Raw genomic sequence first — 26,656 nt, 5'->3', positions numbered from 1 at the left:
AAGGTTTATAAGGTTTAGGAGCAGAAAAATTTGATTTGGAATTCCCAATCCTGTTCCTGTTTCAGAGGGCCACTTCTGATGCTGTCTGTTGCTGTTGTGCAAACTTGCTTTTCCTGCAAAGCCATTGAGGCATCTTCACATGCCATAATGTCTGTACTGTTTAACTCCCGAGATAATTATTCTCAAAGGAAGAAGTCACTGATGGAAATCCCTGTAGCTCTATTGGATAGCAAATAAATTGCATTTATTCCTTCTGAAAGAATTGTTTTAAAGCAGAATTACATAAAGGGACTCTATAAAGAACAAATATAGGTTAAAACTTGAATTTTTCTCAATATTCTAGAAAGATGACGGGCTGTCAGTATCCTGCAAATGTCCTGTCTCTTCCTAGGACCTATGAAATCTCTCTCTCTCTCTCTCTCTCTCTCAAGCCATCTGGTGTTTGCATTATACTTTCATGTGTTTTTTCACTCACAACATCAGGTCTTCACCCGCACTCTTTCATGCCAGAAATTTCATCCCAGTGATGTTTGGCCCACCCCTTCCTCTCTTTCCTTCACATATTTCTTGAAGTATCAAGATGTTCCTGAATATGAAAAGCCTTTTTCTTCCTGTCCTTTTTCTTATACAGAGCCTCTAAGTATGAAATCAACCATCATACACAAATGGTGTACATATTTTGTTTGTTCATTCATGGGTATTAGTTGCTGTTTGTGTGAATGGTTTAGATGTTCTCTGTAGAATTATTCTCTTCTATTTTGTTAACAATGCCCACTTTCAATTGTAACATATTGCAAGGTAGAAAATATATTCTTTAACCAGGATTTTTAAAAAATAGGTATATAGGAATGTTCCCTGAGAGAGAGAAATATTGGTGCTCATACATTTATGTATATATACAAAAATGTACTCATATTTATATACACACATAGAAATGTACATGAATGAACATATATATACATGTATATGTGAATATACACATGTATGTGTCTATCATAATATCCTTTGTTTTATATTTTTGCGTATATTTCAAAACATTTTCAAGATTTTTATACCGTGGTACCTAAATATAATTTATTTATGTTCAAAACAGTGTCTACACCATCATGAATAAGCTGTGGCTGAAAACCATTTGATAATGAAGCAATGGAGCTGACAATGATATTCACTCCTTGCCTGGTTTTTTTGTTTTTTGTTTTTTGTTTTTGATGCTTTTAAAAACTGCTGTCTAGGGTCGGAACTGCAACTTGCTCCGGAGGGCACGGGCTCCGTAGTCACCATCTGCAAGGCCCCCTCCCCCTGCGGGCGCTCCCCTGGCACAATTCGCGTTCGAGAGTGACCTGCACTCGCTGCTTCAACTGGATGCACCCATCCCCAATGCACCCCCTGCTCGCTGGCAGCGCAAAGCCAAGAAAGCCACAGGCCCGGCCCCCTCACCCATGCGGGCCGCCAACCGATCCCACAGCGCCGGCAGGACTCCAGGCCGAACTCCTGGCAAATCCAGTTCCAAGGGTCAGACCACTCCTAGCAAACCTGGCGGTGACCGCTATATCCCCCCTCGCAGTGCTGCCCAGATGGAGGTGGCCAGCTTCCTCCTGAGAAAGGAGAACCAGCCTGAAAACAGCCAGACGCCCACCAAGAAGGAACACCAGAAAGCCTGGACTTTGAACCTGAACGGTTTTGATGTAGAGGAAGCCAAGATCCTTCGGCTCAGTGGAAAACCACAAAATGCGCCAGAGGGTTACCAGAACAGACTGAAAGTACTCTACAGCCAAAAGGCCACTCCTGGCTCCAGCCGGAAGACCTACCATTACATTCCTTCCCTGCCAGACCATAACCTGGATGCCCCTGAAATCCGAAATGACTACTACCTGAACCTTGTGGACTGGAGCTCTGGGAATGTATTGGCCGTGGCGCTGGACAACAGTGTGTACCTGTGGAGCGCAAGCTCTGGTGACATCCTGCAGCTTTTGCAAATGGAGCAGACTGGGAAATATGTATACTCCGCGGCCTGGATCAAAGAGGGCAACTACTTGGCTGTGGGCATCAGCAGTGCTGAGGTGCATCTATGGGATGTGCAGCAGCAGAAACGGCTTCGAAATATGACCAGTCACTCTGCCCGAGTGGGCTCCCTAAGCTGGAACAGCTATATCCTATCCAGTGGTTCACATTCTGGCCACATCCACCACCATGATGTTCGGGTGGCAGAACACCACGTGGCCACACTGAGTGGCCACAGCCAGGAAGTGTGTGGGCTGCGCTGGGTCCCAGATGGACGACATTTGGCCAGTGGTGGCAATGATAACTTGGTCAAAGTGTGGCCTAGTGCTCTTGGAGAGGGTGGCTGGGTTCCTCTGCAGACATTCACCCTTCAAGGGGCTGTCAAGGCCGTAGCATGGTGTCCCTGGCAGTCCAATGTCCCGGCAACAGGAGGGGGCACCAGTGATCGACATATTTGCATCTGGAACGTGTGCTCTGGGGCCTGTCTGAGTGCCGTGGATGCCCTTTCCCAGGTGTGCTCCATCCTCTGGTCTCCCCACTACAAGGAGCTCATCTCAGGCCATGGCTTTGCACAGAACCAGCTGGTTATTTGGAAGTACCCAACCATGGCCAAGGTGGCTGAACTCAAAGGTCACACATCCCAGGTCCTGACTCTGACCATGAGCCCAGATGGGGCCACAGTGGCATCTGCAGCAGCAGATGAGACCCCGAGGCTATGGCACTGTTTTGAGTTGGACCCTGTGTGGCGGCGGGAGCGGGAGAAGGCCAGTGCAGCCAAAAGCAGCTTCATCCACCAAGGCATCCGCTGAAGACCAACCCATCACCTCAGTTGTTTTTTATTTTTCTAATAAAGTCATGTCTCCCTTCAAAAAAAAAAAAAACAAAACTGCTGTCTAATTACAGAATTGTATTCAATCCTGTTTTAATAAATAAGAGACAATTTACAATAACTCACTTGCAGCAACGTGCTTTGAATCATTTCAGAGAAGAAGGACAGAAGAGATTGGTTGACACCACAGTGTGATTAAAAAAATAGGAGTCAGTGGTATTTATGAAATGAATAAATAAAGCACATGCCCACCCCCATTAACCCACTGCATGGTCAAGTTCTTAGGGAGGTGATGAGGCAACCTCTCCAATATTCCCATTATAGAGCTCTACTAACATTCTGCTTGGTGATGACAAAGTTGCATTTAGATTGGTTGATAGTTGGTATTGAGCCCAAAACCAGGGTTGAAGTTGTTCCAGGGAGAGGCTGGATTGAGGCACAATGTACAGCTAACGTTAACCTCCTCCTGACTTGACCACCCCAGCAGAAGGGCCTTGACACAAACCCAGTGTATCTGCTGAGTGGGCAAATACAAGGAGCGATCCAGGCTGTAGTTGCATGGCCTGAGCAGCAATGTAAGGAGGACCTTCCTTTTGCCTTTAAGCCTCCTCTTCCAGAGAAACTTCTACCAGTGACCTGGCAGTGAGACTTGTGTTTCACGTAGTGATGAATGTTTTAGACCTCCAGACTCTTGTTCTACTGAAGACCCTCCCTCCAGGGTCCTGCGTTGAACTGGCCTTGCTGCAGACTTCCTGAGTTTGTCAGCAGTAAAGGTAACAGTCCCCAGAATGGAGCATTCTAGCCAATGGTTAAAAGTCCTGGTATTTTCTCCACCAAGTGATGATAAGAAAGGGGGTTGACCCCTCAGTCATATCAAAAATGTTTAGAGGTCACTGGGTAGACATGAAAGACAACCTGTTGAAAATTTAGATGGAGGTCTGGAGTCATCATACAAGCAGAGGAAAAAGACTGAAAAGAAATAATGTCAGAATGTTAATGATATGGTGATGTTAGAGGTGATTTTAGTTTTTTTCTTTGTGCTTTTCAGTGTGAATTCTCTAAAATGAGCATTTTTTAAACAAGAAAAAAATGTTAAAATAGGCACCGAAAACCTGAATACAATAAAATACTTTTAAATAAGTTCACACTCATATCTAGAAACTCTAAGCAAATCTAGGTTGCCAACAGTCACAAAAGGTAATTCTATTTAGGTTAAAAATGTGAGCTACGACTATCTCCCTTTCAGATATTCACAGAATAGAATAGCAGGACTAAATTGTGTGCATGGCTGAGGAAACATAGCTTTTTGTTTTCTCTGTGTCAGGTGGTTTCTCTCTCTTTAACCAAGATTACATTTCCAGAGTATCTACTTCTCCATTTCTCCTGCCTTTTATTTTTCCGTGGTTGCAATCTCCTGTAATTATGAGAAAAAAGTTTTTTCCTGGAGCAGCATCTCTGAGATTAGCCACTTTGGAGCCAACCTGACGATTCCCAGTTGGTGCTAATAATCTTCTCTGTAGAAACATAAGTTTTCAGGACATTCAGCTCTGCTCTGAGACTTAAAACAGCTGGAAAATGCATGACTTGAGTTTTTAGATCTGACAGCATTTGAATCCACTGTCAAATAGTACTTAATACCTGTTAATCTTTTTGTAGTTTATTTTCTTGTGCTTAGATATTTGCTACAGTAATTAAAAGCAGTTATGAATTCCTGAAATATAATTCCAAATACCTAGTTCTAATAAGTCAATCCAGTACTTGGATAAACAAATACCAAAGTTCAGGAGAGGGTAAAAAAGTTGGGAGTTGTCTTTATTTTTGAACCACACTATCTTTAAATTGCACACTATTGTCCTTAAACTGTATGAATTCAACCTGGAAGGATAAACCATTCCTCAAATTAAGGCCTTTTGCACTTTGGTGATACATCTTTATTTATGAAAACCTGACATCTCCATTTCATTACATTTTTAGCACTAATCTGTGCTTCTTGCTAGATATTTAACAAATGAAGTTTTTATTAATATATTAGTCCATTCTCACACTGCTAATAAAGATATACCAGAGACTGGGTAATTTAGAAAGGAAAGAGGTTTAGTTGACTCAAGTTCTGCATGGCTGGGGAAGCCTCAGGAAACTTACAATTATGGCAGAAAGGGAAGTACGTCCTTCTTCGCATGGCAGCAGCAAGGAGAAGTGCTGAGCAAAATGGGGAAAAGCCCCTTATAAAACCATCAGATCTCATAAGAACTCACTTACTATCATGAGAAGAGCATGAGGGTAATCCCCTTATGATTAAATTACCTCCCACCGAGTCCCTCCCACCACATGTGGGGATTATGGGAACTATAATACAAAATGAGATTTTGGTGGGGACACAGCCATCCATATCAGTTAATGACCATTTCGTTCATAAATTCATTCATTCATTCATTCATTCATTCATTCACAGCCCTCTGGATTATATATACCAGGGAACAAAACAGGTTAAAAAAATCTCTGTTCTTGAGGAGCTAAAATTCTAGTAGGTGGAGAATAAACATAATAAATAAGTAAAATACATGGTATTTTAAGCCCTTTGGAAAACACACAGCATGGTAGGGAGATATGGAGAGAGCAGACTGCAATTTTAGTTGGGGATGGTTCTGTGTCAGTCTCACTGAGAAGGTGACTTTCAAAGGCTTGCAAAAGAAAAGTAGGTTAGCCAAGCAAAGGGAGTGGCCTGGGCAGGCAGAATGAATGGTGCAGGAGTCCTGAAGAGGGAGAGAACAAGTGGGAGGGGAGGGGTGGGGGAACAGCAGTGCAGCTGTGAGAGGGATGGGGGCCCAGTGAGAGTGAGGTCAGAGAGGTCATGGGGTGGAGGGGTACAGATTACATGGGGTCTCCTGGACCATTATGAAGATCTTGACTTAGTCTGGCTGAAGGGGGAGCCATTGCAGGATTTTAAATGAAGAACTGTTGGCCTCTGACTTTTGAAGGTCACTCTAGCTGCCATGTTGAGACTAGATTGAGGCCAGGCAAGGGTGGAAGCAGGGAGACCAGGTAGGAAGAGGATTTACTTAGACCAAAGCAGTAGCAGGGAAAGTGGTGAGAAGTGGTCAGACACTGGATCTATTCTGAAGGTGGCACTAACAGTTTGCTGAGGGATTCAAGATGGGGTGTGAAAGAAGGGGAGGGGACAAAAATGAGATAGTCCAAGGGTAAAGGGAAAAGTGAAGTTTCTATCAACTGAGTTTGTATGCCTTTGTTTCTGGGACTCAGGGGTAAACTTCTGAAAGACAAGTACATGTCCTGTGTTCTGTAAACATCACAGAATCAAGAAACAATAAAAATGATGTCTAAACATAAAGTTTGATAGTCCCTGTCATTTATCTGCAACCTACAGGGAGTTTGAGCCTTTCCCATTCCATAGGGAATCTCTCAAGCTCCACTCTGGGGCCTGCCATCTAGGTTGGCACCTGAGGGCAGATGTTTCTGGGCCCTCATCGTTACCCCCAGAGTCTTAGTGATGACCTGTGGATGGCATGGGGATGGGTTACTTCTTATCTGTCTGGATATGTTTTACCCTTTGGACTCCATGGGAATCCAGGTACTTTCCCAAACATGTACAAGTCCAGGAGAGGGATAGAGGATGAGGGATGAGATCAGGTTGCACTCCAGGTCTCACTATCTTATTTTCTTGCACAACAAACAATGCAGGCTTAATCCAGAGGGCATGGGACAAAAATACGTGAAATTTTTGACACAGGCCAGCTCAAAAACATAAATGAATCACCCTGGCCAGATGGAAACAATGGGGAGTAAGTGGTGCTGACTGTGGCAAAACAAAGAGTTGCAGGTGATGGCTGCTACAAGAAAATGTAAGCCCAATAAACAAAACGCGTGTGAGTGGATTGCAGCCCAGGAACGACTTCTTGGCCAATGGTTTGGGCCATGGGAGCAGTACCATGAAGACTCTCCCTTGGTCCTTGGAAGGCTCCTCCCTCTAACTCTCCCTCCCTTCCCCTTTCCCATGGCCCTTTCTTTAACCCATTCATTGCCTACACTACAGTACCCAATTTACCCTACACTACTTCCTGACTTTTGCTCACCCTCTACAAAAATAATGTAGTTCTGGATCTTTTAGTCCCCCTGTGTCTTGCTAACTCTACTGCAGTAAATGCATCAGGTGTTTGTCTATAGATGTGAAGTAATTCACATGTTTTACATTTCAGTATTTACCTACACAAATTTACCAATGTACAGTCCTAGCAGCATGCTGCAAGGGAGTCTTCAGGATGCCAACACTAGATTCACAATGGTTTTCATTTTTTTCAGTCAAGTGGGCAGCAGAAATACTATCTTGTCTTTCTTTTTGTCTGTGTTTTCTTGATTGTTGGTGAGGTTGCGTGTCTTTTCAAGTGTTTGTTGATTATCTGAATTTTCTTCTGTGGATTAACTACTCATATCCTTTGACCCTTGTTCTATTGTGTGGTTTGTCTGTTGTCTTTCCTTTAACAGTTATATATTTTGCAAATACTTTTTCCCAGACTGTTTTGTGTTTTGTGTGTGTGCGTGCATGTGTGTGTGTGTGTGCGTGTGTGTGTTTTAATGCTGTTTATAGTGTATTTCATTCCTCAAAAAAATTTCCTTAAGGTCATTATATCTGATTTTCTTTTCCATTATGGGTTCTGGGTATTCTATCTTCTTTAGGAAGACTGTCCCCATATCAAGCTTGTAAAGAGAGTCTCCTTTATTTTCTTCTACATTTACAAATTTGGACTTTACATTTGGCCTTTTCATTCATCTGAAAATTCTTTTTTAAATCATATGAAAATTAGTATTTTCTTCAAATGGCTAGCCAACATTATTTTCTGAAAAGAAATCCATTGTTTCCCACAACTTTACAATGTGGCCTTCATCCTGTATTCAATTCTAGTCACTTAATTCAACAGCAAACATTTATTGAGCTCTGCTACATGGAGAACTCTGCAAGGTAGAGTTAAGGCTCAAAGTAGAGTCAAAAGCAGATGGGCTCCTGGACTCTATCAATGTTAGCCTTGATTCAATAATATCTGCTGGACTTTACTGTTTCCAAATGTAATGGATCATTAACTTTCTAAGAATATTTCATACCTATTAATGGTAGTTCCAACTATGCCAATGATCTAAGATCGTAACATATTTTATCATGAAACAGCAACAAATAAAGAGGTAATCTGTAAAAAGCTCCCCAGCTTTCCCATGTCCTCATTACAACTCCATTCCAGGTACTCCCCTTATCCTTGAAAGAGCACCCCTTTATCTGTGAGCATCATGAGCAGGAATGCAAGTCCAGAGCCACCTTTGCTCCCTGCAAATGAAATATATTAATTTCCCATGTCTCTCATTGTTTCCTGACCCATTCAGGAGGAATTCGAGGAAGGGAGAGCAAGAGAGTGTTGCAGCATGACTGCCTGTGGCTGCAAGCAAGGGCACCTTCCTGCTTCTCTTGCTTTTCCCCTTTCACCTTTTCTCTGCTGGCCTCCAAGTGAAAAATACTCATCTTCCCTTAGACCCATGAAACAGGAAGAAATATCTCATTGACTTGAGAAAAGTGTCTAATGAAAATATGATTATTCCTTAATGCCTAGGAAGATAGCAAATCTATTTAGGGAAATACCTCTTAAAGTTTTGACTGAACTTGAAGTTCATCAGGACATGGCCTCTCTGTGATGCAAGTATAAGGTGAACCACAGCAGATTTTTAATGTCAACAGTGGTTTTTCTTTAGGGGCATTCCATGTAAACTATTAACACCTCCAAGGGTCCAAAGTAAAAGTCCTAAATTGAGTTGTTTATACAAAAGCTTTCACAATTCCACAGGAAAGCAAATCTTTATTTTAAGTATGGATGTTTTTCCTCTCCATTATCCCTTCATGAAACCTGCTTTTGACCTAAGGCAAGGTCAAAAGCAGGACCTTGACCTGCTAGAATGGAAGCTTCAGGGTGCGCCTGAAGACTAGGAAGGAGACATACTATCTGAAGTGATCTCCATGATATTTATGATTTCAAGGGCTCTATTTTTGGCTCTTGTAAGGCTTGGTTTTGACTGCTCTGCACATTACTTCGCCTCTCACCTCTTTTACTTTCTTTCCCTTCGCACCACCATCACCCCTGTTCATCAGTGGAAACCAACTAAACAGAGAATGAATGGCTGATGAAAATTACAAAGGAAGCCAATATTGAAAGAATGGACTTTCCAGGGGGTGAAATGTAGGAGAAAGGTCCAGGGATAAGGAGAGACACTGACAACAGCCGGAATGGCAATGGCAAGAGCCAGGCGTGACAGACCGAGGTCCTTCACCCCAAGGTGAATCCCACAACTTGTTCCATTCTTCCTCTGCCATGTGAAAATATCCTCTAAGATGTGTTATTCTTATATATTTGCTGCTAACCCCAACCACTTGTTTCTCATTGGAAGAAAATATTTCTAATTCATTGGAGAAGTTTAAATTCTAGTAAAATTTTCAGTGTTTATGATTCAGAGTTAAATATAATCCCCTAATTTACATTGATTTTATTTTAAAAGGATGAGTTTGGTCTTTCAAAATGTGAAAGGCCTCCACAACAGTTATCTTCAAATGGTTTTATCTTCTTGTTGCTTCGTTGTCCCTGGCCCTTTTGGAAAGTTGACTTAATTTTATACACCTAGATACTTTTACTTCACCCATTTGCTGTGTTCCTAAGGCACTCCCAAACTAAAGTAAATGGATGAATTTGCTGATTTTTCTTCCATGAATAAGCCCTATCCTCTAGAGCAAATGGGCATAAGCTCTGTAGGCTTCTTGTCCTCATTGGCATAGGGTTTTAGACTTTGTGGAGACAAAAAAAAAAAAAAAAATCAAATTCCCTTAGAACAAGTGACCCAGATTAGAGGGCAATGTATTGGCTAGGAGGGAAATGGACAGAAAGAAAATATGTAGCTTTTCCCTACAACTGTAGTTTTTAAGCCCAAATAGTTTCTTCGAAGGCTCCTTTGGGTGAGAGGGTTTACTGATTTTTTTTTTAATTTCTTTAGCTTCTTTCTAAGTCCTACTTCTGGGGCCGCTGCTGGATCATCAACTCCCCAGCGCAAAAGAAGGCACCAAAGTCCCCAGGGCTGTCCAGAGAACAAAGGGGAGCCTGCTGCATGCTGATAAATTGCTCATGTTAGCACCTGTAAACCTGTTTTGCATTTCATTTCAACCCTTACTCACTGCCGATAATAGCCCCTGAAAATGAATCTTGACAGCATGTTGTGATTTTACAGTATCCAGCAGCAAAGCCCAGCTAATTGTGAGCATATGATTTTTCAAGCACTAAATTTTATACTTAGTCCATGGCTCTGACAAACTTACTTATTTGGCAGTTGCTAATCATTAAGGCATTAATTGCTTTTCTCCCAGCATTTAAGCAAGATGAAGTTTGTTTTCTAAAAAGCAACTTCTGCTAAGCTGGACAGTCATCTTTGATTCTTGATAGGCTGTTCCTGTGGATGTGTTTTTTGCTGTACTGTTCCAAGAAAAAACAAAAAACTGTTGAGATAGCAAACAAAGGCCCCTGTGCTGAAGTCTTGCAGAAGGGCAATTCCAGTGGTGTCTAGTTTCAGGCTAGAATACTAAGATCATAATTTCAGGCCATCGATGGCTCTCCCAGATGTCTTTGGTCAAGTTAATCACAGTTTGCCTGAAGGTTGAGTTTTCAGGTAATCCATCATGGCGTAATTGTAAATCAAGAGTTCTTTCTAGCTAAAATTTGGGAGGTTTTAGGGCAGCCTGAGACTATGAACCATGAACATAAGGCCCCCAGCCTCTGTCTTTTGAGTTTTGCAACTGAAGCCAATTTCACAAATACTGAAGAAGGCTCAAGACGTTACATGTCAAATGGACACATGAAGTGATTGTCATTTGAGTCAGTAGGAACACATATGATGTTGTGGGACTCAGGCACACCTGGTCTTTTAGTGGACCCTCCAGTGATGGAAGATTTTCATTCTAGATGGGGAGGCATTGACATCATACCTAGTGTGTCCTCTGCCAGGCACCATAGAGGTGTGGAGTATGCCCGCCGATGCCCTTGTTGCTGGAGGAGAAATCACATTTTTCTGTTTCTCTTAGCTTTTTCTCCCTGGTTCCACAAACTCCCTTTAGTCTATGTTGCTTTTCTTCAGCCTGATTTTAATATTTTCCCTTATTTACACTGAATTCCAATTTAAGTTAGAAAACCTAGTATTGAAGATCGAATCTACTTCAGAGGATCTCTAATCCCTGATGTCCAAAATGTTACCTGCATGAAATATATACAAAATTTTATGCACACACTCACACCCTATTGTATGTTCATTATCTATATATCATTTCACTTACTCCTCCACTTATCCAGTAAATTAGGTATTCTTACTGCCCCCCACCTATTTTTTTTTTTTACAGGTGAGGAAATTCAAAGATGGAATAAAACATTGTCCAGGACCTTCTGAATTTTGCGGGTGCACAGCCAGGATTTGAACCCTGGACTGGCGGTCTTGGAGAACACACACACCATCGAAACTTCTGTGCATGGGCTACATGGCAATCACTATGCAGTTTTATGTTTTCCATCAGCTATTCTGACCTCCTTCCATGGCACATCAGCTGGAAGTGCTCCTGAGGGCTTACACGGCACTTGTTCATGCCCTGGTGTACCTCCCAGAGCTCTGGCTCATCTTAACACCACTTAGAGATGTTGCTTTGTTTCTCTCCTAACCTGAGCTTCACAACAGCATCGCTTGCAGCCAAGACAAAATGGAATGGTCAGAGAGGAAAATAAGAAACTGGCTTTCCTTTCATACCATGCTGTCCCAGGGGTGGTTTTAGATATGTGTGAAAGAGACTCAAAGTCTGTATTCTTTGAGTTAACAAAACCATGTTACTACCTGTTCAGAAGGAAATAGCAGTGGTATTCATAACAACACAAAGGAAAAAAAATTAAGGCAATTGTCTCGATGAGTTTCCCAGATCATGAAAAGTAAATGTATTTTTCCTTGCATTCTATCCAAGAATATCTGCAACAGTGGAACTCCAGCTAAAATTCAAAGTCAATTCTCAATCCCACTTTGTTACTTTCTTCTTCTACTAAATAGGGAAGTTTATTACTAATGACCCTGGAGAAACAGTCAGGCAGGACCACATATCTTCTGCCTCTGGTCTTGCCAGGCATTGCCAATTCATCACTGCACTTTGTTTCCCTGAGCCCTGACCCAGCCTCGCAAGACAGTCACTACAATCAATCAGACTAGATGTGCAAGAGGAAGCAGAGTCTTCACTGCATACCTAGAATAATGCAAACAGCAATATCACAATCAGAGAGTTATCTTTTTCTAAGTGAATATTCCGTCACTGCTGTCTTTGGCACAGTTGCTCTCTCTAAACCTCCTTTTAAAATTCCTTTCTTGTGTTGTTAGGGTCAGGTGACTACAAAAGGTCATGCTTATGAGGATGCATGGATGGTATGGAGAGTTGACTAACCCCTACTGGGAGTAAAGGATCTCCCATTCTCAATCCCCTGTCCTTTCTTCCTAAGCACCTCCTGTTTGAGGAAATTAATATCTCAGTTAGAGAGAATTTGTTTTCATAAAGAAGCAGGAACTTTCTTGGAACTGTAAAGGTACTTCCTTGAAATAATTATTTCTGATTCAGGGCCCCTTTGCTGCTCATACATTCAGAAATCAGGAGCATTTTAACAGGATATTTTCTTGATTAGATGATTTGCATGCAGGTCAATAGAGGGTAGGAGGGTATCTTTTCACCTTTGTACAAAGTTAAGGACAATCTAGTTGGAGATATTAATAGTTTAGTGTTCTGACCAGTCACAGATAAGGAAGAAAATGTATTTGCTGTTGTGAAATTGTGTGTGTGTGTGTGTGTGTGTGTGTGTAAGCTCCCAGCACAGTTGCTTAGAGAGGAGACTGGATGTACTGAGAAGAGTAATCTGCTCTCTACATCCCCTTACCTTTATTCTTTCCCCTGGGTATTCTCAGAAGAACAAATTTATAGCCCATAGGTTAATAGGGAGCTATGTGTCTCATTGTAAGTTTCCAGTGGCAGCAGAGTAACATGCTTGCTATAAATTGGCAACTGCCTACAATTCAGAGGTTCTGTTCTCAAGATTCACAACTGGTATGGAAAATAAGGAAGTAACTAAATGGAAGAGGCCTCATATTGTTGCTTTATAGGGTGTTTCATTCAGCTGTTCTTCTTGGCTCTTCACAAAACAATAGTTACCTTTTCTTAATAAAAATACTCAAAGAACTAGGAATAAAAGGGAACTTCCTCAACCTGATAAAGGCCATCTGTGAAAAACCCACAGCCAACATTATACTTAATGCTTTCCCCTTAAGATCAAGAAAAATACAAGGATGTCTACTCTTGACACTTCTATTCAACACTGTACTGAGAGTTATATCCAGAATTATTAGGCAATAAAAAGAAATAAAAGACAACCAGACTGGACTGAAAGAAGTAAAACTATTTCTATTCTGAAAAGACATATTCTTATATATAGAAAATCCTAAGGCATCCACTAAAAAACTATTAGAACTAGTAAATAAATTCATCAAGTTTACAGGATACAAGATCAGTGTATTAGTCCATCCTCATATTGCTATGAAGAAATACCTGAGACTGGGGCTGGGTGCGGTGGCTCATGCCTATAATCCCAGCACTTTGGGATGCCAAGGCAGGCGGATCACTTGAGGTCAGGAGTTCGAGACCAGCCTGGCCAAAATGGTGAAAACCCATCTCTACTAAAAATACAAAAAATTAGCTGGGCATGGTGGTGGGCGCCTGTAATCCCAGCCACTTGGGAGGCTGGGGTGGGAGAATTGCTTGAGCCCAGGAGGCAGAGGTTGCAGGGAGCCGAGATAGTGCCACTGCACTCCAGCCAGGGCAACAGAGTGAGACCCTGTCTCAAAAACAACAACAACAACAAAACAAAACAAAATCTGAGACTGGGCAATTTTTAAATAAAAGAGGTTTCATTGGCTTATGGTTCTGCAGGCTGTACAGAAAGCATAGTGGCTTCTGCTTCTGCGGAGTCCTCAGGAAGCTTCCAATCATGGCAGAAGGCAAAGGGGAAGCAAGGCATACCACATGGTGGGAGCAGTAGCAAGAGAAAGAGAAGGGGAAGTTGCTACATACATTTTAACATCCAGATCATATGAGAACTCACTCACTATCCTAAGAGCAGTACCAAGGGAGGATGGTGCTAAACCATTCATGAGAAATCCACCGCCATGATCCAATCACCTCCTACTAGGCCCACCTCCAACACTGGGATTACAATTCGACATGTGATTTGGTGGAAATACAGATCCAAACCATATCAATCAATCTACAAAAATCGATTGTATTTTTATACGCTAAAAATCAACATCCTAAAAATAAAATTATGAAAGCAATTCCATTTTCAAAAGCATTTTAAAAAAACAACGACAGCTAAGAACAAATTTAACCAAGGATGTGAAATACTTATGCAGTGAAAATTACAAAATATAATTAAAAGAAATGAAAGAATATTAAATAAATGTAAAACAATCCCCTGTTCGTGGATTAGAAGACTTACTACTGTTAAGATGGCAAAGTTCCTCAACTGATCTACAGGTTCAGTAAAATTCCAGCTTTCTTTTTTTGCAGAAATTGATAAGCTTATCCTAAAATTTATATGAAGATTACCTGGAGTTAGCCTAACTCGAGGTTAAGGACACAGTCCTCTATGATACTGCCCTAACCCAGACACCAGCTGCAAGTTCAGGGGTCCCCAAGTCCATCCTCACTTCTCACAAGCTGGATAAAAATTCGAGTTTCCACAACTGCCTTTGAGTTTGAGAAAGTTTGATAACTTACTGGAATGACTCACAGAACACAGGAAAATGCTATACTTATGACAATGCTTCATTTCCGCAAATAAAGAAGTATTTTAATTATATATAAATTAGAACCAGCCAAAGGAGGAGACACATGAAAAAAAGTCTGAGAGGATTCCAAATGTGTAGCTTCCATCTTCCTTAGGATGTGCCACCCTTTAGGCATTGAAATGTGCTCCTACTCGCTCAAAATGAATTGCCAACCAGAGAAGTTCACCGTTGTTTATTTAAGCTTCAGTGTCCAGAGTTCTTACTGAGGCTTCTTTACATAGGTATAATTGATGAAAACATTGGCCACATGGTTGAACTCAATCTCTAACCTCCCATCTCCTCCCCCAAGTCAGGTATGCTATAATATGGCTCAAAGCCCTAGCCTTCTAATCATATGGTTGGTCTTTCTAGCATGGACCGTCCCCATCCTGAGTTATTTTCTTATCATAAACTATCTACAGACTCATTTTGAGTGACCTTGTCAGCACAAACTAACAGGTGTGGTCCAAAGGCCCACAATGAACAACAAAGAAACTACTATTTTTGAGAAATTCCAAGGGCTCAGAAGTTATCTCCCAGGAATTGAGGACAAAGGCCAGCCACACTATTATACAGAAAAGGAAAGGACTCATAATATCCAAAATAGTGTTGAAAAAAAGAACAAAAAGGAATCACAATTTTCAATTCCAAAACTTACTGTAAAGCTACAATAATCAAAAGAGTGTGATACTGGTATAAAGCTAAACATAGACCAATGGAATAAAATTGAGAATCCAGAAAATATCCTCACATTTATGGTCAACTGATTTTCTACAAAATCAGGGATGTCAAGACAATTAAATGAGAAAGCACAGTCTTTTTAACAAATAACGCTGGGAAAACTGCCTATCCACATGCAAAAGAATAAAGTTGGACCCCTACCTCACAACATATAAGAATTCACTCAAATGGATCAAAGAACTAAATGTGACAACAAAAATTATAAAACACTTAGCAAAAAACATAGGGGCAAATCTTTGTGACTTTACATGATACCAGAAGTCTTAGATATGGCATCAAAAGCAGAGAAAATTGGTAAATTGACCTCAATCAAAATGTAAAACCACTGTGATTCAAATAATAGCATCAAGAAAGTGAAAAGACAAACCACAGAATGGGGAAAATATATGCACATTCTCTGATAAAGAACTTGAATGCATAATATAAAAAGAACACTTATAATCCAACAACAAAACAAATAACCCAATTTTAAAATAAGCAAGGGATTTCAATTGATATTTCTTCAAAGGGTATGTACAAATGACTAACAAGCACATGAAAGGATGCTCAACACCATTAGTCTCTATGGAATTGTAAATCAAAACCACAAGCAGACACTACTTCACAACTATGAGGAAGGCTAAAATTTTAAAAAATGTATTCATGAAGATATGAAGAAATTAAAGGTCTCATACATTGCTGTTTGAATTGTAAAATAGTGCAGCCACTCTGAAAATAGTTTGGAAGTTTCTCAAAATGCTAAATATGTACAAAGTTATCATATGATCCAGCATTTCCACTCCCTGCTGTACACTCAAGAGAACTGAAGACACGTATTCATACAAAAACTTGTAAATGAGTGTTCATGGAAGCATTGTTCATAATCGTCAAAAAGCAGAAACAACCCAAAAGTTCTTCAACTGATAAGCAGACAAACAAAATGTGGTCTATCCACACACAATGGAATATTATTCAGCCGTAAAAAGGAATGAAATACTGATACATGGAACAACATGGTTGAACTTTTAAAATCATTATGCTAAATGAAAGAAGCCAGACACAATAAGCCACATTATATGATTACATTTATGTGAAAAGTCCAAAAATATGCAAGTCCGTAGAGATGAAAAGCAGATTAGTGTTGCCAGGGGTTGGAGGAGGAGGCATTGTGGAGCGTCTCTGAAAGGGTACAGAATTTCTTTGTAGGGTGATAAAAATGTCCTACAATGAGACACAGGTGATGGCTGTACAACTTTGTGGATATATTAAACAACAATGAATTATGTATTTTAAAATAGTGTATATTAATTACATCTCAATAAAGCTGATATTAAATAAGAATTGCTTCCTGAGGCAACCATATGTCTTGATTTAGAACATCAACACTGTTTTCATTTCCTTCTTTTTAAAAGAAAATTAACATCATAATGAGAACATTTGTGACTTCTTTATGCACACTGTACATCTCTAGTTTCTGATATCTAGTAGCTCCTATTTTTAGGGTTGATTTCATTTAGAAATAGGAAGCTCTGCTCATGGAAAAACCTGGTTTATTTTAAACCACTTAGCACTCAATAGTATTTTTATAAGAAAAAGATTTGTCCAATTATCGTTTTTTGACCTGTTATCATATGCCAGATACTACTGTGTTAAGCTCCCAAAAAGTTTTTATAAGAGCTGCAACTTCCCTAAGGGAGTTTATAATGTAATAAAAGAAACAAATGTATTGCACAGGTAGTTACAATATAATGTAAGGTGTGCAATGATGATGGTTTACACAGCACTCTAAAGTAGAAAAAGCAAGATCTTCTCGCTAGTTTTTAGAAAAGGTGAAGCCCTAACTAAATCTTATATGAGGAACAAGAGTTACACAGATAAATGAATCTATTCACATAATCTATATATGGAAATGAATTTATTTTGTAGCTCATGAAGTAATTGATAGGTTCTTATCAAGAAAGTGACATGCTGAGATTTCCTTCTAGAAATCTGGCACTCTGGCTTCTCTGTGAAAAATACATTGAGACGGTTAAGAGTAAAGGCAAGAAGAGGAGGGAGGAGTCTATTTCAATGGTCCAGGTGAGACATCATGAAGGCCTGAATTGGGCAAGGGGAGTAGATGTAGAGCAGACTTTAAGAAACACTTTGGAAGTATTATTAGGAAGTGAGAAGGATCATAGCTCTATTAAAATTTCCATATTCATAGCAGTTGAGCTCAGCAATCCCATTACTAAGTATATATTTAAAGGAAAATAAATAATTCTACCAAAAAGACACACGCACCTGTATATTTATTGCAGCAGTATTCACAATAGCAAAGACATGGAACCAACCCAAGTGCCCATCAATGCTGGATTGGAAAAAGAAAATGTGGTACAAATATACCATGGAATACTATACAGCCATAAAAAAACACAAAATCATGTCCTTTGCAACAACATGGAAACAGCTGGAGGCCATTGTCCTAAGCAAACTAACACAGAAACAGAAAACCCAGTATGGCATGTTCTCACTTACAAGTGGGAGCTAAACACCGGGCACACATGAACATAAAGATGGAAAAAGTAGACACTGAGGACTACTAGAGAGGGAGAGAGGAAGGGAAGCCAGGGTTGAGAAATACCTAAGGGGTACTGTGCTCACCACCGAGGGACAGGTTCAATCGTGCTCTAAATCCCAGCATCATACAATATACTTTTGTAACAAACTTACACATGTACACCCAGAACCTAAAATAAAAATTGAAAAGAAAAAAAAAATAAATGAACGAATGAAATTAATTTATTAAGCACTAAAAAAAAAAGTTATGGTTCAAGTTGAGAGGCCTCCTGCATAGGTATCCCCAAAAGGGAAAGGCAATACAGGAGGAGGTGCTGGATTAGGGCAGAAAAGGAGGGCTTCAGTTGTGGGATGAAGACATGATCAATTACTTGTCCATTTCAAATAGAAATAAACAAGTACATCACAAACAAGTGTAACAATAAAAGGGCAAAATTCTGTATCATTTCATGTATTGACCCTAGGATTACTCTTGTCTCCCTACTGCTTGGTATTTGTGTTCTATGTCTGCTGATTTCTGGCTGATAAGCATGAGTCTTTGTGGAACTCAAACAAATTTACAAGATAAAAACAAACAACCCCATCAACAAGTGGGTGAAGGATATGAACAGACACTTCTCAAAAGAAGACATTTACACAGCCAACAGACACATGAAAAAATGCTCATCATCACTGGCCATCAGAGAAACGCAAATCAAAACCACAATAAGATACCATCTCACACCAGTTAGAATGGCGATCATTAAAAAGTCAGGAAACAACAGGTGCTGGAGAGGATGTGGAGAAATAGGAACACTTACACTGTTGGTGGGACTGTAAACTGGTTCAACCATTGTGGAAGATGGTGTGGCGATTTCTCAGGGATCTAGAACTAGAAATACCATTTGACCCAGCCATCCCAATACTGGGCTTATACCCAAAGGATTATAAATCATGCTGCTATAAAGACACATGCACACATATGTTTATTGCAGCACTATTCACGATAGCAAAGACCTGGAACCAACCCAAATGTCCAACAATGATAGACTGGATTAAGAAAATGTGGCACATATACACCACGGAATACTATGCAGCCATAAAAATGATGAGTTCATGTCCTTTGTAGGGACATGGATGAAGCTGGAAACCATCATTCTCAGCAAACTATCACAAGGACAAAAAACCAAACACCACATGCTCTCACTCATAGGTGGGAATTGAACAATGAGAACACATGGACACAGGAAGGGGCACATCACACACTAGGGCCTGTTGTGGGGTGGGTGGAGTGGGGAGGGATACCATTAGGAGATATACCTAATGTAAATGACGAGTTAATGGGTGCAGCACACCAACATGGCACATGTATACATATGTAACAAACCTGCATGTTGTGCATTTGTACCCTAGAACTTGAAGTATAATAATAATAATAATAATAATAATAATAATAATAAAAAGAATGAGTCTTTGTGATAAAACAAAGCAGAATACAACACAGTTTTACTACTCAGAAGCTGTCTGCACGTGCTTTTCTATTTTTCTGATCAAATCTCATTTCTCTGAACAGTCTGCTTATGTCTAATTCTATCACGTTCTCTGTGCTTGCCTCTCCTTTGTTCTCTTTCCTTCTTTAAGAGCCAACTTCCTCTTTCTACTTCTCCTCCCCCTTTTGTAGTGGACCCATCTGAGGCCTGTGTGTCTGCGAGGTCTTTCTACTCAACCTGCCTCTTAGTGCTGACTTTAATGCAAGTCAGCAATATAATTCCCTTCCCACCCTACTATACGGAACCAGAATATTTTACAATACAATGCATCCAGGTTAATTAAAATTAAATCATCATATATAAATGACGACTAAAATAATAAACAGATCTAGTTAGCAACACTGACCTTATTTGATGACTGCCATAAACTCTAATTGAAATAACTTTTTATACTTACCTGGCAGGGGGAGATACCATGATCATAAAGAAACTTGTAGAGTTATACTCTGAGTTCTTTAAAAAGTGGAGCCACACAATCTAGATGTTAACAGCTCGTTCCAGAGCTATATGGCTTGTTCTGGATGGCAAATGGCCTTGGTTCATCACCACTGAAAGGCAACTTTCTCTGACAAGAAATAGACACTTATTCTAACACTCAGTACAGTTCCTCTAAATATTTACAAGAGAAAACCCATACCCAGTTGAATTTTGCTTCCTATCCCAGAAGGAAGTTTGGGAAATTAAATATAATTAAGCAAACTGATATCTTAGGATGATTATTTGATTCAAGTGAGCTGGGCGAGGCCCTGTGATTGACGATGTGAAATGTAATATAGTGAAAAGGAACTGGAATGGGAGTCAGAAAGCCAGGTCTGGAGGAAAAACTATGTCTCCAGCCAGCCGCAATTACCACAGGCCATTCAAACTCATGGATCTGCTCCCTTAAAAATTCCTGCAGCCGGGCGAGGAGGCTCACGCCTGTAATCCCAGCACTTTGGGAGGCCAAGGTGGGTGGATCACGAGGTCAGGAGATCAAGTCCATCCTGGCTAACATGGTGAAACCCCGTCTCTACTAAAAATACAAAAAATTAGCCGGGCGTGGTGTCAGGCGCCTGTAGTCCCAGCTACTTGGGAGGCTGAGGCAGGAGAATGGCGTGAACCCGGGGGCGGAGCTTGCAGTGAGCTGAGATTGCACCACTGCACTCCAGCCTGGGCGACAGAGTGAGACTCCGTCTCAAAAAAAAAAAAAAAAAAAAAAAAAAAAAAAAAAAAAAAAAATTCCTGCAAGAGGCAGAGATTATACCTGATAGTTCTACCATCATTTACTTCTGTAATCCATGTATCTGATTCCAGAATCGTGGGTTCAATGCTTTCTCTGTGTCACTATGGTATAGTTGGGAGACAGTACTTCTACTCAGCCTGCCCCTGGGCACTAGGACATGATCAGATGTCAGCCGATTTTTCTATGAGATGATGCTCTATGTGTCTATCTTGATAAGCAGTTATGATGTTTCCATCACAGCAAATAGAAATGTGACCTATGTTTGACCATAATCATAGCTAAATCTCTCTTAGCTAATTAATGTCAATGTTATCTCTTATGCTGTGATTATCAACATACTGTAATATGTCTAAAAGTTAAATGATTTTGCTTCTCTGGGATGTCTTGTATGGAGGGTGGTAGGGAAGCCTAGATGTTGAAGATAGGTGTGATATCCTTGGATTTATTGTGATAGCTCCTCTTACCCTGTGTTTCCCATGATGATTATGATATACCAGCCTAGGAACTTCTGCACATTTTAAAGCTCAACTATCTTTTTAAAAATTATGAGGCCAGGCACGGTGGCTCACATTTGTAATCCCAGTACTTTGGGAGGCAGAGACAGGTGGATCCCTTTAGCCCAAGAGTTTGAGACCAGCCTAGGCAACATGGTGAAACCCCATCTCTACAAAAAAAGTACAGAAAATTATCCGGGTGTGGTGGCAGGTGCCTGTAATCCCAGCTACTTGGGAGACTGAAGTGGAAGGATGCCTTCAGCCCAGGAGGTTAAGGCTGCAGTGAACCAAGATGGTATCAGTGCACTCCAGCCTGGGTGACAGAGTGAGACCCTGTCAAAAAAGAGAAATGTTTCAGACATGCAAAAGAATATAAAGACTGACATAATGACTACTCTTGTAGTAACCATCACCTTAAGAATGAAACATTACCAATGGAGGTGAGATGCCCATGGCCCCTCCCAGCTGTGTTCCTCTCTCTCTCTGAAGGGCTCATTATCTGGTAGGGCTTTTTTTTTTTTTTTTAATTAAATCTTACCTAAAACTCCTTTATGCTGAAGGCATGAAAGCTAAATGTCAGCATAAATAAGGACAATAAAGATGTTTGAGAGAGAAAAGAATGTTTCATCTGTGATTGTGGATGAGGACTGGCACCTGTATCATTTATTTATGGAGGGTCTCACTTAATGATACATCAGAAATATCCTGCAAGGATGGGACACCCTGTTTTCAGTCTTTACCCTATTACTAGCTATTCAGATTGTTTCCAGCTCCTTAATAAAGTAAACAATGTTCTAATAATCCTGTGTGTGTGTGGATAGATGGACAGATGGATGGATAGGAAGATGGGTGATAGATATAGATAGATGATAGATAGATAGATAGATAGATAGATAGATAGATCCATCCATCCTAATGTACTGAGGCATTTTATTTCTAATGGAAGGATTCCACCAAAGTATAGGTGCTAGGTCAAACATTGTATGTATTTTTAATTTTAATAGAGATTGCCATAGTTTTCCATAAGCTATTAATTTGAAATTGAAGTTTTCAACATCTGAAGCATGATTATGGAATCTTTGAGTTTCTTGAAACATTTTGAAAACCACTGGACCTAGGATTTTTAGCTATTTTGTTTACCATGTCTGCCTATGTGGCCTTTGAGAAATGTGAAACTCTGTAAAATACCTTGATTATCCTATGATACAAAATAGAGAAAGAAAAATACCAGCTGGATGCTAGAAAATGGAGCTGAGGCCTGACTTCATGTCTTCCTAGACTAAGTTTCTGGTTAGAAAAATGGAAATAGGTCCCAATCAGGGAGGAAATAGAGCATTTATTTGATGCTGCATTTCAGTACAAGCATTAAAATATGCCAAGTAATGGATGAAAGCCCTTTCTGATTATTTAATGAAGACATGGAATTCTGTGGAGTTCTGCTTCTTATGTGAATAAGAGACCCTCTAGCAATGCAATGTTTCAGCTTCCATTTGTGCAAAATTAGATGAAACAAATTACTTTAAAAATAAACAACAACAAAAACCCAAGCTCAGAATCATGCATTCTTCTCAAAAGTAACTTCCTAAAATCAGTGTGAACAAGACTAAATGAAATGAAATAATTGTGAAATAAAGTCTAGAATGTATTCTTTGTGGAAAATTAATTCTAGCTCATAGGAAAGATTCAGTCTTAATTAACAAAACAAATTTGGACAAAATCAGAATGTGCAGCAATTTATATCTGCTGCTCTGGATTTTTGGGTCCCCTTTGAACTCTGGCCTTAAATATTCTGATGAATTTTCTTTATAAGCCCTTAAATTCTCATGGGGTAGACTAATGGCCTTTTCAACAGGCACATGAATTTCCCCTTTTGCAGTCACCACATATGTAGGCAGTACATCTCTAGCAAATCTCCAGACCATCCCAGAGAAAGTAAATCCAGAAAAGAAGAAAGGAAGAGGGGGTGGGGAGGGCAAGAATCGTCCCCTGAGCAAACCTGCAATGCTCAATAGTTAGACTGAATGATGTGGTGGCATTGGAGGCAAAAAAAAAAAAAAAAAAAAGAAAAGAAAAGAAAAAAACACCTCTAACTTGAACTGCTAAGGTTTTTTAAAAGAAAGAAGAAAAAGAAAGAAAAAGAGAGAAGGAAGGAAGGAAGAGAAAGAAAGAAAGGAAGAAAGAAAGGAAGGAAGGAAAGAAAGAAAAGAAAGAAAAAGAAAGAAAGAAAGAAAGAAAAAGAAAGAAAGAAAGAAAGAAAGAAAGAAAAAGAAAAGAAAGAAAGAAAAAATAACTAATCATGCAAGCAGGCAAACAAACAAAACAAGGTAAAGGGAAATGTTAGGATGCTTTCAATCAAGCCCTTTTAGATCAATTAACACTGTTGTTTATTTAATCTCCAAATTCCATCACATGTGGCAGGCAGGAGTGCTGTTCTTCTTTTCAACTGAAACAGTGCAAAACATAGTCTGGATTCAAGGAAATCTTGCCAAAATCCCTGGCAATGTATCACTTTTTTAAACCCTGTTTTGCTTTTGTGCTCATGGTAACGTTTGCAGCTGTCGAGTGTGGCTTCAGGCTGTCTGACTCCCTTGAGAGAATTTATGTGTTTTTCTACTTCCTTTCCTTATTAGGAGGCAGGAATCTGCGACACCTATTAGAACAAGTATGCATAAAGGGTAATGACCATGCGATTTATTAGTGGTCTGTTCTTCTTCAAATGAGCTCTCAGCCCCTGTTCGGCAAGGGCCATGCCCAGGTTTGAACTGGCCTCTGCTTTCTCGGCAGCAGGTGGGCAGAGTGGCTTTAGTCAAGGGGACGAGGAAAGATGTCGGCCTCTGGGAAAAGCTGGTTCTTTCTTCCACACCAAGGCACGGAAAAGAAACTGGAGTGTCAAGGTTTGGATTTAACGAATATGAAGTATTAGCTGACAAAGGTGAATGGGATCGAAATAGAAACATGAGCTAGATTTTCATAATAGCTCTGTGGCAGGAAAAAGGCTCCCAGAACCCTTTTGTTTTGTTCTTTTTAAAATGGTAGCATGTGGGGGTAATTTTGTTCCTAGAGGTCTGAGATAGGGGAATGAGCCTTTCCTAGGAAAGCATGGGAATTCTTCTTTCCTCTGTTTCCAAGGAGTAAAAAGGTCGCCATTTGGGGAAAGGGATGACTTCGAGAAGCTAAAAGTGTGCTCGTCTGCAGCGGACCCCTCACAAAAACGTTCAAACAAGGAGTCAGGAAAGAAGCTGCAGGTTTTAATAAAATCCACATATCAGCCCGAAAACACTGAGCCAACTACATCTCTGCCCAGCCTCCTGCTAATGTTTGGAGTCCAGACGGAAAGTTCAGGAGAACAAAATGCTTGGGGCCAAATTCATTTTCTGTGAAAATCACCAGTATGTTCAAGAAAACGTAATCCATATGTTTTTGATTCATTCGTCAAAACGTTTCAGTGAGCCATTGGGTGTCCACAACGCTTGTCAGGTCATTCTTCTTCAAGGCAGAAAACCGTGTTTGGCCATAGAAGGTGGATTCTAACCCCAGAAAGGGCAGGTTCAAGTTGAAATTCACTCTCAAGGTGTGAGTGGGCTCTACCTTGAAAAAGTCTAATAGGCTCTACTGAGAAATACCAGGAAGAAGAATGAATACATTTTCCTTATGCAGTTTTTAGGCTGGAGATAGTAACTGGGGGAAGGCAAGGGGTCAATGTTCTTTTGAGCTTTTAAGCATGATCAATATTGTGAGATGAAGAAAATTATCTCAGTTACTCTTAGTCTGTTGAGAAAGTTAAAACTTCATAATCAGTTTCGTTTTGTTTTTTCTCATGAACTCTAAAAGATTCTTCTCCCCCCAGCATCTATGATCCCCTACCGGGTAGAGTCATTTTTACATCCCCCTAGTACAGTATCTGACATGTTCTAGTAGGCACCCAATGAATGTTGACCAGAACTGAAACAACAAATATATCTTTTCCTGTACTGATCAATACATAAAGGTTTGCTTCCAGCTTGGGTGCAGTTATATCCAATAGCTTGTAGTATTAAAGTCAGAGAATAGGCACTCTGTGTTAAGAAAGTAAAAATGATACATAGACCTAATGGTGCACATAAGTTGACAGGAAGATAAAGCTAAAAGGTTGGAAAACACATTAATTAGTTCCCCTCTTCTATCTGGGGTCCTCTGGCTTTTTCCATTTGGAGCATGCACTGGAATAAAGAAGGAAGGAACCTACTTCAGGCTTTGTCCAGAGTCACAGCAGAAGGAGAACATTTCATTACGGTGCTTCATGCAACTCACCCAGGTCCCCCGACACATTCACCCTGAACTGCATAAATCTCTCAGTAAGCAGCAAATGAGACCCACGTTTAGATTTCTGACTAAACTTCTGGCTTCTTTTCACATTTTGCGCAGTCATTTCAAGTGAGCTAGCCAAAGCTGCTAATTAAAGAGAGAATGATTTATTTCATAAGTTTTCTTTTCCCTCAGGAAACATAACTCAACTCCAGGCACAGCTAGTTTACCTCACCCTAGTCAATAAATTACACCCACCTCATTAATAGTTAATTAGGAAAACTGGAAACCCCTTGACAAAACCTCAAGAAGGAAAGGGTCAGCCAGCTCCAAGCCAGAAATGTACAATGAGCCTGATCCGATGCTCCTTTCATGCTCACAGGCCCAGGTGCCCAGTCCTGAGTGGGAGCCTTGGTTTCTCCCCATGTGTTTAGGAAGCTCATTCTGCCCTGCACTGCCCTCCTACAGTGAACCTTACATGCATGTCGTCTTTGTGAGGTAGGGGACAAAAACCCTGTCTTTAACCTTCTTTTATAACTGTTAAGAATTTTTTTTTTAACTATGGCAACAAAAATCTAGAGATCAATTTTCCTTCAATGTAGTATATGTTTCTCCAACAATAAACACATCGCTAAGGTTTAACTTTCAGGAATAAGATACTTTCTTTTCTTTTCATAAAAAAGACAGATCGCAAAGCTCATATACTGCTGACTCAGTCTTTCCATATATAAATATTAACTGGAGGAGAGCCAGACCATGCCAGCTCCCCTAGTTCTCTATATATGGCCAATCAGTGCATTGGTGCAATGCAAGAGGCAGATTTATGTACAATGAGAAATAGAAAACTAAGGTCCACTTATAGTGCCTTGGCATTTCTAAGTATTTCACCAACATGCCACCTAACAGTTATATAAATTTGACTGATATTTCTTAAACTTTAATGTACACACATATGTCTTGAAGGTCTTGTTCAAAAGCAGATTCTGATAGGTCTGAGATGGGACCAAAGAATCTATATTTCAAACAGGCTTCCAGATGACACTAATGCTGCCAGTCCTTGGACCACACTGAGTAGCAAGGAACTGGGAAA

General features: G+C 40.2%; 1 protein-coding gene across 1 annotated transcript; it reads left to right on the top strand.

Annotated features, from left to right (window-relative positions):
* Positions 1–543: 543 nt before the first annotated feature.
* Positions 544–2,940, top strand: LOC100993395 (cell division cycle protein 20 homolog). The gene has a single exon (XM_034967637.3). It carries the CDS (start codon positions 1,440–1,442, stop codon positions 2,808–2,810), a length of 1,371 nt encoding a protein of 456 aa, XP_034823528.1. The 5' UTR covers positions 544–1,439; the 3' UTR covers positions 2,811–2,940.
* Positions 2,941–26,656: the final 23,716 nt, after the last annotated feature.

The sequence above is a fragment of the Pan paniscus genome, chromosome 11, assembly GCF_029289425.2.
Source record: "Pan paniscus chromosome 11, NHGRI_mPanPan1-v2.0_pri, whole genome shotgun sequence".
NCBI lineage: Eukaryota > Metazoa > Chordata > Mammalia > Primates > Hominidae > Pan > Pan paniscus.
Note: the sequence above shows the minus strand (reverse complement) of the source record. Positions and strands in the feature narration are given on the sequence as shown.